Genomic DNA, 14672 nt, shown 5'->3' with positions numbered 1-14672 from the left:
CAGGAAAAGTTGTACTTTCTAATACCACCATTTAAAATACCATACAATGTATCTAATAATACATACGTTTACGGTCATGGTGATACCCATGTTTATATTTGTTATTTAAAAGGGAACCTGTCACCAGCTTTATGGTGTCCTAACTAAGGGCAACATAAATAAGTGACTGATTCTCTTAGCACAATGCTGGGTCACTTTCTTTAATTGACCCGGTCAATCTGCCAACATCTTGTATTGAAAAGCTCCAGCTGATAATGATGAGTCCTGAATATTCATGAGCTCCTGACTCTCCCCGCCCACCTGCTGCTGATTGACAGTTATTTTCCATAGGAATCAGCAGCAGGTGGGCAGGGGAGTGGCTATAGCTCTGAATTAAATATACGCTGGACTCAGTGACATCACGCTGGACTCAAATCAGCTCATTAGCATGCGGCATCTTTGTGTGTATATTATGAGGTAACCATCTGTCACACCAGTAAGTGAAGACATCCAAGGTACTTTTTAGTAGTTAATGATTGTATATAATTAGTTAGATTATAATCAAATATCCACATGACAGGTTCCCTTTAAGTATTTATTTTATTATACGGAAAAGGGGGCGATTTCAATTTATATTTTTAACAGATTTTTTTTACTTTATGATTTTGAAGCTCATTTGAGCCTACAAAATCCAAATTTTCTTTTTTTAATTCTAAACATTTATGGATTTTTTACATCCATTTAAGATGTCAGCATTGCCCATTTCTTGCGCTGGCCTGCCACCTGCCGCTTACATGCCCTGGGTCCCTTCAGCTAGATCCAGTTCCCGGCATCCTCAGTGGCCGCAGAGGCTACTGGTAAGAATCCCAGAAGTGCGAGCTCCCTTGATCACGGCATCTAAAAAGGCTTTAATCACCGCGATCGGCATTATTGCCTGTCGCAGTAATTAGCTGTGGGTCTCTGCTGTTCGAAACAGCAGATATCCATCGGCCATAACGCCCGCTGCATGTGAAAGCGGGCACCATGTTTGCCCATCGCTCCAGCGGCGCTGGTAGTGAAAGGATTAAAGGATCACGCCAACCAAAATATTTACCCAACTAAATAACATTGAGGGAGGATTTGATCTGGTCATTTATAATCCTTACTCCTCCCCTTTTAGGGTGGACGTCACCTTTAACAAGTGGAAGGAAAGGAACGGATGCGCCATTATAATCTTGTGTCACAGGACAGGACCGTTTCCATCTCCCACCTGCAGCCGCTCAATGATGTTGCGATAGTCCCGTGAAGCAGTCAGCACCGAGTCCCGCCGGGTCGCGTTTCGCACAGACATGCGCCAGTTCATGGCCGTCTTCTGCACAATGTTATGACTCTTCAGGAATAAGTTGTTCACCTGACTGTCGAGGTCTACAGGGATGGCAATGGCGCGGCTCTTCGCTGCAAGGAAATACGGGGAAAATAAACAACACACAAACTTCCCACCCAGCGGTCACCAGCAACCATTGACCGCCTCGTTACCAAAACCTCCGCTTACCGACATCTGACAACACCCGAATGCAGCTCTCCACCGATGCCTTCTGGGAGGGAAGGAGCCAGCCACAGTGATAGACCCTGAAGACGGCCTGCAGGAGCTGGACAAACACCGGCTGCCGGGTCTGCGGGGACAGCAATCCGCAAAGTGAAGCCTCATGCACACGTCCGTGGAACACCGACCGCGAGATACCGGCCTGGATTCCTGCCGAGTGCAGGAGTCATTGGTTGCTATTACGCCGTGCGCCCGCTGCTGTACAGTAATACACTCGTATTATCTATACGAGTGTATTACTGTATAGCAGCGGCGGCGTCATAGCAACCAATGACGCGGGGCGCTCCTGCACTCGGCAGGAATACAGGCCGGTATCTTGCGGTCCGTGTTCCACGGACGTGTGCATGAGGCTTAAGGGTTAAAAGTATAATATTCATCAACGGCAACTACAAGGACCCCTGCTCAGCCTGTGCTCTACGTGAAACCTTCCCAGAAGTGTCAGTATAAACCCAACGCAAAGTGAAACACCCACAATGCACCTGGTGACGCGCCACCCATTTACCTGCTTCATTTTTTCGAGCATCAAGGCCTGCAGCAAAAACACCGCCATTAGAAAACGGACGAAAACTCACAGGAACCAAGAGCCCAACAAATACTGATCCGAAAACCCACAAAATACCTTTAAAAAGTCATCACGGCACAGAAATAAAGCCTAATCTGTTCAAGGTTTGTAACTTACTTTAAATGTTTCCTTTCCACCCCACTGTATGCTTGCAGTCAGTGAATGGACCATTCCTGATTATTAGTTTACATTCAAGGGCTTAAAACCTGCCCGGATCTAGAGTTTCCTACAGCTGAGGGTTTGTTACTTTAGCATTCAGTTTGAACAATCCTCTGTGCAGTAAACGCCAGGTAAATTCTTACAATGTATCTCTTGGAGCTTAGACAGTTTAGTCCACAAAAAACAAGAATGCTCTCATTCACTGACAGCAAGCCAAGATCTTGACAATGGTGAAGAAACAAAAACACTGTTTTGTTAAATAAACGGTCTATATATGATAATTAATAAATAAACTATATACAATATTTTAATGTACGATGCTTAGGGCATTAATGGCACGAGCAGGGCCGTCTTTAACAAGGGGCAAAAGGGGCAGCTGCCCCAGGCAAAGTTGCTCCTGGGGGTCCCAAGGCAGCTGCCTCTTGAGCCCTGCTAGCCACTGCCCCGGGTGTCAGGCTGCCAGCTACACAAGGGGTGCTGCCATGCCTGCCGGCACTCCAGGCAGCAAACTGTGATTCTCTTAGGATAAAAGGACCTTAGATGACATCGTCACCATGTGACCAGTAACCTAGCAATATTACTGGTCACATGGCTATGAGTTCATCAAAGGTCCTTTCTTTCTACCAGGAGTGTTGCTGAAGGAGAAGTTTGCCTTAACTGTGGAGCATTTTTTGTGAAGATTACATCAGGAAAAGGTGACAGGAGCCGTTATGCTAATATACTGTAAGCTACTGTATACTGTGGGGTGCTGTATACTATGGTGTGCTATACTGCTCTACTGTATACTGTAGGGTGCTGTATAATGTGGGGTGCTGTACTGCTCTACTGTATACTGTGGGATGCTGTATACTGTAAGGTGCTGTATTCTGTATAGTTTAGTGTGCTGTATACTGTGAGGTGCTGTATACCGTGAGGTGCTATACTGTATACTGTGGGGGGCTGTATATTGTATAGTGTGGGGTGCTGTACACTATAAGGTGCTATACACTATGGGGTGCTATACTGCATACTGTGGGGTGCTGAATACTATAGGGTGCTATACTGCATACTGTGGGGTGCTGAATACCATAGGGTGCTATACTGCATACTGTGGGGTGCTGAATACTATAGGGTGCTATACTGCATACTGTGGGGTGCTGAATACCATAGGGTGCTATACTGCATACTGTGGGGTGCTGTATACTATAGGGTGCTATACTGCATACTGTGGGGTGCTGTATACTATAGGGTGCTATACTGCATACTGTGGGGTGCTGTATACTATAGGGTGCTATACTGCATACTGTGGGGTGCTGTATACTATAGGGTGCTATACTGCATACTGTGGGGTGCTATACTGCATACTGTGGGGTGCTGTATACTATAGGGTGCTATACTGCATACTGTGGGGTGCTATACTGCATACTGTGGGGTGCTGTATACTATAGGGTGCTATACTGCATACTGTGTGGTGTTGTATACTATAGGGTGCTATACTGCATACTGTGGGTTGCTGTATACTATAGGGTGCTATACTGCGTACTGTGGGGTGCTGGGGTGCACTGTAACACTAGGGTGAGCCGAGCCCTGGTCTCCTTCCTGCAGAGCGGTGCCCACTTCCAGCCTGAGCCCAGCTGCCCAGAGCACTGATCCTGAGCCACTGGAGTCTTCAGAACTGGAAGTATTTACAGTCATTCAATGGACTCTACCAGATGTGTGGATTTTCTTCTGTGTGTGTTGTGGTGGAGGGCGTGATTGCCTGCTAGGTTGTGGGAAGGTGAGATCTAGGGGGCCCAAGTAAATTTTTGCCCAGGGTCCAATCGATATTAAAAGACACGAGCCACAGACGTCCTCACACAGTGGGAGGCTTCATTGTATCATTTCTGACCCAGGAGTGCAGTTACACAGTTCCTCCAGCAGGTGTCACTGGACAATGCCTGAGCTGCCATAAGACACTGCAGTCAGTGAGCAGAGTAGGTGAAATCCCTCCCCCCCCCCCAGGCCTTCTCCTCATGTACCTGCAGCGTTGTGCTCTGGTCGGAGAAAGGAGAGCTGAAGAAGGTGTTAACGATGCTCATCACCGTCTCCGTCACATATCGCTCCAGCACTAGGTCCGCATGCTTCCGGTCACTGGTGCTGTTACAAACCTACAGGATAAAGCCTCATATGAGTAGGATGGTTGACAACTGCAAGCACCAGCCAAAGACCAGAATGAAAAGTCCAGGGGGAAGGGTTCAGGCGAGACTCTCCTCACCCTGCAGATGTCCACCAGGAAATTCTCAAACAGTTTCCACATGTGGTTACTGGTGTAAATCTCCTTCATTTCCACTTCTGTATCGACGTAGCAGTGATTGAGGAAGTTGATGTAGGCGATCTTTACCTGGGAGCATAAAAAATAAAAAAAATTATTATTTTGGTAAGGCTACTTTCACACTTGTGGCAGAGTGATCCGTCGCCGGAACTGCCTGCTGGATCCGGCAAAATGTATGCCAACTGATGGCATCAGTAAGGATCCTGATCATAGAATGTGTCGGCAGATAAGAACCATTTGGCCCATCTAGTCTGTCCAATGATCAGTCAGAAATATGCATTGAAATGGCGGATCCGTCTTTCCGGTGTCATCCGGCAAAACGGATCCGGCATTTACTTTTTTTTCGGTCTGCGCATGGACGGAAGGACGGATCCGGCATTTTGAACTAATACATTCCTACGGATCTGGCATTCAGGCAAGTCTTCAGTTTTTATCCGCTGGAGATGATAAAACCGTAGCAAGCTACGGTTTTATCTTTTGCCTGATCAGTCAAAAAGACTGAACTGAGGACATCCTGAACGGATTGCTCTCCATTCAGAATGCACGGGGAAATGCCTGATCAGTTCTTTTCCGGTATTGAGCCCCTGTGACGGAACTCTATGCCGGAAAAGAAAAACACTAGTGTGAAAGTACCCTAAGCTGCAGTATTAATGTGGGGCGGCTGCTACTTTCCTGCTGGCAGCACAGGATCCCTCCAGAGCAGGAGCGTCTAATCTGACTGGTTGCTGGGGATACATTGTAACAACTGTAGTGTTTTTAATGTTGTTGCCAGGTAGCTCTTCCCTAGCAACCAGCCTGTCAGGATGAACTGGAACTGAACATGAAGCTTGCGAGGACCATGCTTACACAAGACTAGGTGGAGAACCCCTTTAAGAGTCTCCTCCGGGCAGACAGCCGGCACCTTTAGTGGATCCAGGCTTACCTCCGGGATGCAATCTTCATGAGTGACCACCCGGACAATGTCGTCCAGTGGGAGCAGAGAGTTGCACTTGATCTCGGTGTAGACATTCTTGCCTTCCGTGCACACGGCCAGGAGCTCCACCAGGTGGATGTGATACATCAGAGGACTGTTCTCATCCATCCTCTCCCTCTCAGAACGCATCATCTGCACCAGAGTTTGGAACGATGCCCGGTCATTGTAGAAGACCAGGACGTCCTCACCGGAGTTCACCAGCTGCAGGAGACAAAGAGAGAAGATTGTGTCTGACTGTCAGGGAGGATGAAGTGCAGAGCAGGTGATGACTGCCAAGACTCACCTCCGCCATGACTATATCCTGGCACTTCTTAATGAACCGTCCTTCAGCCTTCACAATCGTCTGCAGAAACTTAATATACTGAACGCTGCGTCCGTGCGTCTCGATGCAGTGAGCGAAGTGCTGGACGACGCGCTCGTTAATCTCACTGCACAGCTGGAAGTTATTCATGAAGATGTGCTGCATGGTGACTGCTTCCAAAATCTGCAACCCCGGGAGAAGAGACCTGATCAACAGATGTGACGGCCCTGCAGGGGGCGCCAAATCAAACATGGCTCCTGGGCTACAAAGTAACAGAGTCAAAGCGGATTATGCAGGAAGCAGACCTGGAAGACGCTTCAGTTTAATGCACATGAAAGTTCTGCAACTTCACAGAAGACTTTGGGGGAAATGAAAGGTGGAATCCGATTGGTTGCTCTGGGCAACTAAGCCAGTTTTCCCTTAAACCAATTTTGATAAATTTCCCACTTTGTGTTTCAAGTCCTGCCCATTTTAAACATCTCTACTTGCTTTCAGTAAGGGCTTATGCACACGACCATTGTTGTTTTGTGGATCCGCAAAACACCGATACCGAACGTGTGCATTCCAAATTTGGCGGAACAGAACGGCTGGCCGCTAGGAGAACAGTCCTATCCTTGTAATGTGGACAATAGAACGTTCTACTTTTGGAGGATCAGCCAGGCAGACATACGGAAACTGAATGCACACGGAGTCATTTCCGTTTGTTTTTTCTTCTTTGCAGCCCCATTGAAGTGAATGGTTCTGCATACCGGCCGCACATGACAACACAGAACGTACATGGAAAAATATATATATGTTTGTGAGAACGATCCCTTAATGAGCGCACTGCTGGTTCCATTCAGAGGCAGTAAACCCATACAGAGCGAGGATGCAAGTGTATCCAATCTAGATAATGCGACACAAAGCAGCCACAGCTACAATGTATCAGTCTGGAGTCCGGGCTGAAACAACTGCATCCACTTCTCAGCTGAGAGCAGAACCAGCCATGCACAGGTTTACAGCCTCTGAATGGAAACCGGAGCGTTATTCACTGAAAGCAAGAAGATCTTAATGGGTGAGAAGTTAAATCAAGGAATATTATAAAAGTTGGAAACTTTTCATTTATCGAGTGATTAAATGTAATTTCCCTCAAGCCAGAAACCCCTTTTTTAGGACACGGCCACAAAACTGGATCTGGCTTGGGTTTCGCCCTCTGCATTCCATGATGGAAATTCACAGAGAGCTGTGAATGTAAGATGTGCACCATGTACCACGTGTGGATTCTGATGGCTGAAGATTCTGTCCACAGCACGTGAAAATGTAAGAATAGGAGAAAAATGGATGAGAATTTTTCGCCTACTTTATACGTGGAATTCCTGCAGCGTACCCAACCCATGCGGCCGTACCGTTAATGGTCCAAAGCCGATCAAATCTGGATACTGATTTCTTAGATTATGTATGGAGGAGACAGAGCGCCACCAAGTGGATAAATTAATCTATACTTTGTCTCCATGCAATGTTCCACATTCAATATGTCCATCTTGATCACTTATATGACAGAGCGGCTTTCAGTTTGAACAATTCCAGCAGCGACAAGAATGAACTAGAGACCGAGCTCAAGCTACGAGATGGGAAAAGTCTGTGCGACCCCAATAATCGGCACGTCTCTTTGAAATTGTTTTCCAAGATTTTTTACTGATGACCCATCCTCAGAATAGGTCATCCGTATCTGATCGGTGAGGGTCCGACACCCGGGACCCCCCCGATCAGCTGTTTTGAGAAGGCATTGGTGCTCACAGTAGCGCCGCGGCCTTCTCTCAGCTTCTCCTAGGCCGCGTGATGACCCAGTCATCATTCATGTGGCCTGGAAGCAGCTCAGCCCCATACAAGTGAACAGGGCTGAGCTGCAATACCAAGCACGGCCACTATACAACGTACGGCGCTGTGCCTGGTAAGCTGTGAGAAGGCTGCGGCGCTCACAGCTGATCAGCGGGAGTCCCAGATGGCGAACCTTCACTGATCAGATATTGATGATCGATCTATCCTGAGGACAGATCACCAGTTCAAAATAAATAAATCCGGGAGTACATTGGGCTCCCTAGTAAGCGAATAGTCTGTCACTCACTCCAGGCGTCAGGAACAGGTTGATGTGTTTGTGCAGCAGCGTCTGGTTCTGTTGGTTCCCTGCGCAGAAGTTCTGCAAGAACTCGTGTGCGATTCTCATGATCTCCTGCATCCGCGTGTCCTCGGTCTGAAACGGAGTGAAAATCTGCATAAATCCTCTTGACGCGGTCTTAGTGACAAACTTCACGAAGAGAAAATCTAATCCACCTTTTCGTATGGGATCTGCAGCAGCTCCAGGACCACCGCGTGCGCCCCCATGTTACGCAAGAGACGCTGCTGCTGTTTGCGGTTTCGCCGGCCCGACGTGTTTTCCTGCACACAGAGCTTGCTGAGACGTAGGAGGATCTAAAGGGTTAAAGCAGCCAGGGTGAGTTGAGTTCATATTGTTAACATTCGGGTCAGTACAGCAGGTCTATGGCTCACCTCACGGACTACCCTGTAGTTGTAGCTGCTTGTAGTCTCTGGTTTTTTCGGGGTCTTTGATTGCTCCTGTGGGATTGAAAGGAAGGAACTGAAGTGGTTCTGCTGGTACCAGTGCACCATAAGGTCCACTTCTAGAACCGGACAAGCGAGCAGATCAATATGCCTGCCACAAGCTGCAATATTACAGACGCAAATAAAAAAGTCTACGGGAATTATCAAACAAAAACGTACATCCTTGCCCCCTGCGGCTGTAGCGGATGGCTCTGGAGCCTCTTCTGGACCCGACCCCTTGTACACCCAGAGCTCAGACTTCTCCACGATGGACCTCAGCTGATCCAAGTCTTGCTTTATTTGCTTGTAGTTATCCACATCTTGGCTGGTCACAAGGAGCTGGACCTTGGAGCACAGATCATAGGTCAGAAAACCCTCCAGGACCATAACCAAAGATATGGAGGCTCCTCCACCAACTTCCTACCTGTTTAAATGCCTGCAGAACCTCCTGGCGCTGGCTGAAGTGGCGGAAGAGGAGCTGCAGGGCTCCTGACACTAGTGGGGGGTAGTCGTGCATTGTGAGGTGGAGCAAGACACGTAGAAACGTGCGCCCACCATCATCGTCCAAGTCCAAAGGAGTGTTCTCCTCACTAGGAAGAAAAGAGAAAAAGTACCAAGTCTGCTCATTGTTACCAGGGGGGAAGCTTACTGCATACAGATTTATTGTCAGGGGATGCTGGGGTTAAAAGCACATTTTGAAAAGGGTTTGTCACGGATTACACATCCGTTCTTTAAGGTCAATGGATAACAGTCTGTAGTGAGCTCCCCCTAGTGGTGGCTGTATAATCTGTATGTAGTGAGCTCCCTCTAGTGGTGGCTGTATAATCTGTATGCAGTGAGCTCCCTCTAGTGGTGACTGTATAATCTGTATATAGTGAGCTCCCTCTAGTGGTGGCTGTATGATCTGTATGTAGTGAGCTCCCTCTAGTGGTGACTGTATAATCTGTATGTAGTGAGCTCCCTCTAGTGGTGGCTGTATAATCTGTATGTAGTGAGCTCCCCCTAGTGGTGACTGTATAATCTGTATGTAGTGAGCTCCCCCTAGTGGTGGCTGTATAATCTGTATGTAGTGAGCTCCCCCTAGTGGTGGCTGTATAATCTGTATGTAGTGAGCTCCCCCTAGTGGTGGCTGTATAATCTGTATGTAGTGAGCTCCCCCTAGTGGTGGCTGTATAATCTGTATGTAGTGAGCTCCCTCTAGTGGTGGCTGTATAATCTGTATGTAGTGAGCTCCCTCTAGTGGTGACTGTATAATCTGTATGTAGTGAGCTCCCCCTAGTGGTGGCTGTATAATCTGTATGTAGTGAGCTCCCCCTAGTGGTGGCTGTATAATCTGTATGTAGTGAGCTCCCCCTAGTGGTGGCTGTATAATCTGTATGTAGTGAGCTCCCCCTAGTGGTGGCTGTATAATCTGTATGTAGTGAGCTCCCCCTAGTGGTGGCTGTATAATCTGTATGTAGTGATCTCCCCCTAGTGGTGGCTGTATAATCTGTATGTAGTGATCTCCCTCTAGTGGTGGCTGTATAATCTGTATGTAATGAGCTCCCTCTAGTGGTGACTGTATAATCTGTATGTAGTGAGCTCCCTCTAGTGGTGACTGTATAATCTGTATGTAGTGAGCTCCCTCTAGTGGTGGCTGTATGATCTGTATGTAGTGAGCTCCCTCTAGTGGTGGCTGTATAATCTGTATGTAGTGAGCTCCCTCTAGTGGTGGCTGTATAACCTGTATGTAGTGAGCTCCCTCTAGTGGTGGCTGTATAATCTGTATGTAGTGAGCTCCCTCTAGTGGTGGCTGTATGATCTGTATGTAGTGAGCTCCCCCTAGTGGTGACTGTATAATCTGTATGTAGTGAGCTCCCTCTAGTGGTGACTGTAATCTGTATGTAGTGAGCTCCCTCTAGTGGTGGACAATTATATCACGTGCCTGTCTAAGTTCTGCAGCTGGAATATGGAGCTGTGACCACTTGTAAACTACTGAATTTGGGGTAGGAATTACTGACACTTGCCTTCCTCCAAAGATTCCTTCTGCCTGCTCCTCAATGTGCTCAAAATCCAGAGCTCCTGAAGGTTTAGAAGAAAAGAAAAATAACAAAAAAACTAATCTATACACTTGTGCTGTGCTCGTATGTAACTGTACGGTGCAGGATGTGACACTTCTTGCTGCAGGTCCGTCATACCTGGCACTACTGTGGTGGTTTCTGAACCATCGCTGCTCTGAGCGTTGCTCTCATCAAATTCATTCTTGAAGATGCAGAGGAGGCAGGAGATGCGGTAATCCAGACGGACATTGAGAATGAACTAAAGAACAAGACATAAAGGAGAGTCAAAAATCTGGAAAAACCAAACACCTGAAAACACGTAACGCACACGTCTTTGTAATTACTCCACCGGACACAGCCTGGAGGAGTCCGAACCCAAGTATCACCTTCCAAACCATGGAAGAATCCTGTACCTGTAAAATTTCTATAATCTTCAGCTTCGTGTCCATCACCAGTATGTCCTCCTTCTCAGGTTCCCGTTGAGGTTTGATGGCTCCCTCAGGTGCCACCAACGGGGTCATTGGGAGGAAGCCTCCACCGCGCAGGACTACCTGTGTCATGAGCTCCCCGACACCATGTATGGAGCGCATCACATTACTGCCCCCTGCAGGTTAGAGACGTTCTCAGTGAGACACCACAAGATCCCCGAAAGTGCTGTGGAACAACTGCTGTGGGGGCCATGATGGTGGCTTTTACAGGGGAGATATCCAGAAGGTCAGACCTAGCTGGGACCCTGATGCATTACCCCCATTATACCAACAGATGCAATGGAAACTGATAAATTGGGGAGTCAACCCTCTCTACCCCTATGACCATTTATTTGCCCCCTTTAGATACCTTGCTTTTCATCCCCTTTGCCCATTTTGTTAGAAGGGAAGTTGGCCGCCAGGTGCACACAGTCCAGGATAGCCAGAAGGATCTTCGTCAGTCGGAGGAGGTCGTTGAAGTTGTAAAAGCCAAAGTAGATGAGATTACGTGCCAAGTTCACCACCTGCGAAGAGAAGACCCCACAGAGATAGGTCAGTCAGAGGTTCGGTCTAATGCAGCAGAGTCTTGTGGGTGCTGTGGTCACTTCACCTCGAAGGTCAGCTTGTTCTTCTCCTTGTCCGAGAAAGGAAACCTCTGCCCGACTACATCACGCAGGTATTCTTCCACAAACTCCATGGTCTGAGCAAAACGCTCTTTTATATCATCCCTGGAGGTCCCGCTGCTGTCATAGCTGGGGAAGGGGGGGAGAACATTCTGGGTTCAGGAGTCAGTCCTTAACACACTACATCTCCTTCCTAGCTGCTCTGGTGTACAGAGGTAATAGAGAATGGCGCCAGCAGTGGAAAATCTGAATGTCATAATTAAACTGTCCAATTCAGAAAGTTAACGTTAGTTCACCCCATTAAGGAGTTCAGCGTTGGGGTTCATGCACATGACCGTTGGTGTTTTATGGCCTGCAAATTGCGGATCCGAAATACACCGATACTGGCCGTGTGCATCCCGCATTTTGTGGAACAGAATGTCTGGCCCATAATAGAACAGTCATATCCTTGTCCATTGCGACACGGTTGTCCTGGGGGTAAAGAGTATGGGCATAGGCCTCAAAGGGGGGGTTACTTAAAAAAAAACAAAAAAAACAAAAAAAACACAAACAACCACTCTCTCCGATCCCGCCGCTTCCGTTCTAAGGCTTATCGGGTTCCGGCTGGAGAGACAGAACTAGGAAGCGGATGGACATCAGTTAGGGAGGTTATGGGTTCTTTCATATTTTAATACACATGGAGGCTTTTCCAATAATTTTAAACTCCTGGTGAACCCCTTTAATTGCGGGGGTCCTTAGTTCAGGGTCCTCACTCTCATTCTCGGGGACCTTTCCTGCATTACACAGACAATCCATGGACACTGTAGTACCCATTTTCTCCTGTGGAGGTGCTGCAGGGAAAGTGAACACTCACCACAGATTACCTATCGCTTGGGGACCACAGTTCTGCTTTTTGTCTAAAAACCCCCTCTAACCAGTTTGGACTGTCCCATGCAGAGCACCCCTTTAAGAGGATGAGGCTGCGGCTGCGAAATATCACCAGTGCCTCATCCAAGTGCAGCAGAACTACTGGCTCAGTTACACAGAGCGCCTCTATGGTGCTCACTTACTCGTCAATGGCGATCTCCGATGGTATTTCTGACCACAAGCGGGCGTACTTCACTGGCGTCACCTGTTCCTGCGGGTCCCGGTCCACATGCATATGAAGCATCAGGCGGGAGAAGGACGCCCGCAGATCAAACGGCAGGTTCTCATCAGCCATACAGCGCAAAATGAGGTCAACGTCCAATTGCCCTGAGATCTCGTTAATGGCCAGATACTGGCGGTCCAGACACATCCGGGCAAACAGGTTGAGTTGGTATCTGCAGGGGAGATTACAGTATGAAGAGCAGCTGAAGATGCCATGCAGGTCACAGACCAGAGCGCTCATGCGTTTTACCTGTAGTAGCTCAGGACGTCTTGATCTTCTTTCTGACCCTCTTTGGCGTCTTGAGCCAGTTCTCGGATGCTCTTACTGCGAGTCTCCTTATTGCTGTCCCTCCAGAAAAGCCAAACCTCCTCCTCATCCTCTCCAGCTTCCAGAGGGTTATCGCCAGTGTTCAGGCCTTCAAACTCAAAACGAGATAGAACTAGCCTATGGGAAGGGATAAAGCATGGCGGTCAACCAGCAACCAACCATCACAAGTACAGACTGGCTTAGGGGTTGCCCACAGGTAACAGAAGAAGGTGAGGGCCTGGTACATCCAGGCACTACCTGACAGTCCTCCGATTTCTATGGGCTCCATATAAAGTTTATGGCCAGGACTCTACTAGGGGGAAGTCAAGTTCCCTCCCTGACGGCCATTGGGGTGGACCACCGGTGAAGCTGCCTCTCACATCCTTAGACTTAAAGGAGTATTACAATTTCAGACATTATGAGCACTAGCCATAGAGATGGGTACCACCTTTGAGACCCGCACCCATCTTCAGAATAGGGGGTCTCCTGACCCCCAGATCCAGGGGGAAAATGAATGGCGAGGTGGCCGTGCACTTCTACAGAAATCTATGGGAAACCACATGCTTGCTCAGCTAATCCCCCAACTGTAGGTGCTAGTCCTAGAGGGGTCTAAGATGGGATATTACTTTAAGTGTAAAGGGCCACATGCATGCTCAGCCTCGCCTATAGATGGTCGGAGGGGAGATCGGGTGGCATTTGGGTTCCTGAAAGAGGGTTACCTAGCAATGCATGGCCAGATTAAGGTGGGACCCCCAGTCACTGCACCCCTCTGAAGCTCAGGTGGAAGCCATGAACAGATCAGATACTGAGATTTCTTACTTGGTCTCGATGAGGATGTCGGCATTGGCCGGGTTCAGCACCGCCTTACAGATTAACTCCTGAGTGACCGGGATGGATTTATTCATAGAAACACAGAGATCCGACAGATAATCCAGAAACCTTCACAGGAAGCAAAAGATACAAAGTCATACAATGTATTGGCTGGAGGGCTCCTTTAAGTGCAGTATGGACCCTCCTCCGATGGCCTCACCTTGGTTCGCGGTTCTTTCTCACTAGGCTGACGAAGGTGTCGATCTCGGCCGCCGTAATGTGCTTCTCCAACAGCTTGCGGTTATTGTGTAGCAGAGCCGTGATTGTGTCTTCTGCCAAAACATCATAACCGATCTGCTTCTGCATGAACCCAAACTGCTTGGCGATGTATTCCTGTGGACACCGCGCAAAGAGATTACCATCTCCCAAATCTGAACCTCAGACGCCTCATTAAAGGGTTCTCCGGGAATTAATAAAATTACTAAAAATACATATATATTACTTTATTACAAATATATTCCTAAATACCTTTCATTAGTTATAACGGCTTGTCAGGGGAACAATAGTGAGGAGAAATAACATGGCCGCCATCGTAGACTGTCCTAATCACAGAGGAGCACAAGTTACATCAAAGCACTGAGCTCGAGCCGCCTCATCCTCCTCTCTGCTCGTCAGGGATTAGGATCCTGAATACAGTTTAATATGATCTTCAGCTGAATCTCTGCTCTGCTTGTACTTTAGCCATCGCCTCATGAAGTCCATTCCTAGAGATTCAGCTGAAGATCTGCATTCAGGATCACAATCCCTGACGAGCAGAGAGGAGGATGAGGTAGATCTTTAGCTCAGTGCTCTGAAGCAACTTGTCTTCCCTGTTC

The 14672-nt window shown here is 48.0% G+C and overlaps 1 protein-coding gene across 6 annotated transcripts in view; it reads right to left on the bottom strand.

Annotated features, from left to right (window-relative positions):
- ITPR1 (inositol 1,4,5-trisphosphate receptor type 1) overlaps positions 1-14672 on the bottom strand; it is a 97494-nt gene that overhangs the window by 32412 nt on the left and 50410 nt on the right. For all 6 annotated transcript variants that reach the window (XR_005774377.1, XM_040408694.1, XM_040408696.1 and 3 more), the window contains 20 exons: positions 14018-14190; positions 13807-13926; positions 12931-13125; positions 12602-12853; positions 11540-11681; positions 11300-11453; positions 10876-11066; positions 10601-10721; positions 10430-10484; positions 8848-9013; positions 8604-8768; positions 8373-8438; positions 8157-8294; positions 7951-8076; positions 5829-6029; positions 5495-5746; positions 4516-4641; positions 4280-4408; positions 1511-1631; positions 1229-1413 (listed from right to left, as the gene is read on the bottom strand). Coding sequence is in view for 5 of the 6 variants with exons in the window: in XM_040408694.1 (XP_040264628.1) it covers positions 1229-1413; positions 1511-1631; positions 4280-4408; positions 4516-4641; positions 5495-5746; positions 5829-6029; positions 7951-8076; positions 8157-8294; positions 8373-8438; positions 8604-8768; positions 8848-9013; positions 10430-10484; positions 10601-10721; positions 10876-11066; positions 11300-11453; positions 11540-11681; positions 12602-12853; positions 12931-13125; positions 13807-13926; positions 14018-14190 (3078 nt within the window). In the remaining variant the exon portion in view is untranslated. The remainder of the gene's footprint in view (positions 1-1228; positions 1414-1510; positions 1632-4279; positions 4409-4515; positions 4642-5494; positions 5747-5828; positions 6030-7950; positions 8077-8156; positions 8295-8372; positions 8439-8603; positions 8769-8847; positions 9014-10429; positions 10485-10600; positions 10722-10875; positions 11067-11299; positions 11454-11539; positions 11682-12601; positions 12854-12930; positions 13126-13806; positions 13927-14017; positions 14191-14672) is intronic.

This window comes from Bufo bufo, chromosome 9, assembly GCF_905171765.1.
Source record: "Bufo bufo chromosome 9, aBufBuf1.1, whole genome shotgun sequence".
Taxonomy (NCBI): Eukaryota; Metazoa; Chordata; class Amphibia; order Anura; family Bufonidae; genus Bufo; species Bufo bufo.
Note: the sequence above shows the minus strand (reverse complement) of the source record. Positions and strands in the feature narration are given on the sequence as shown.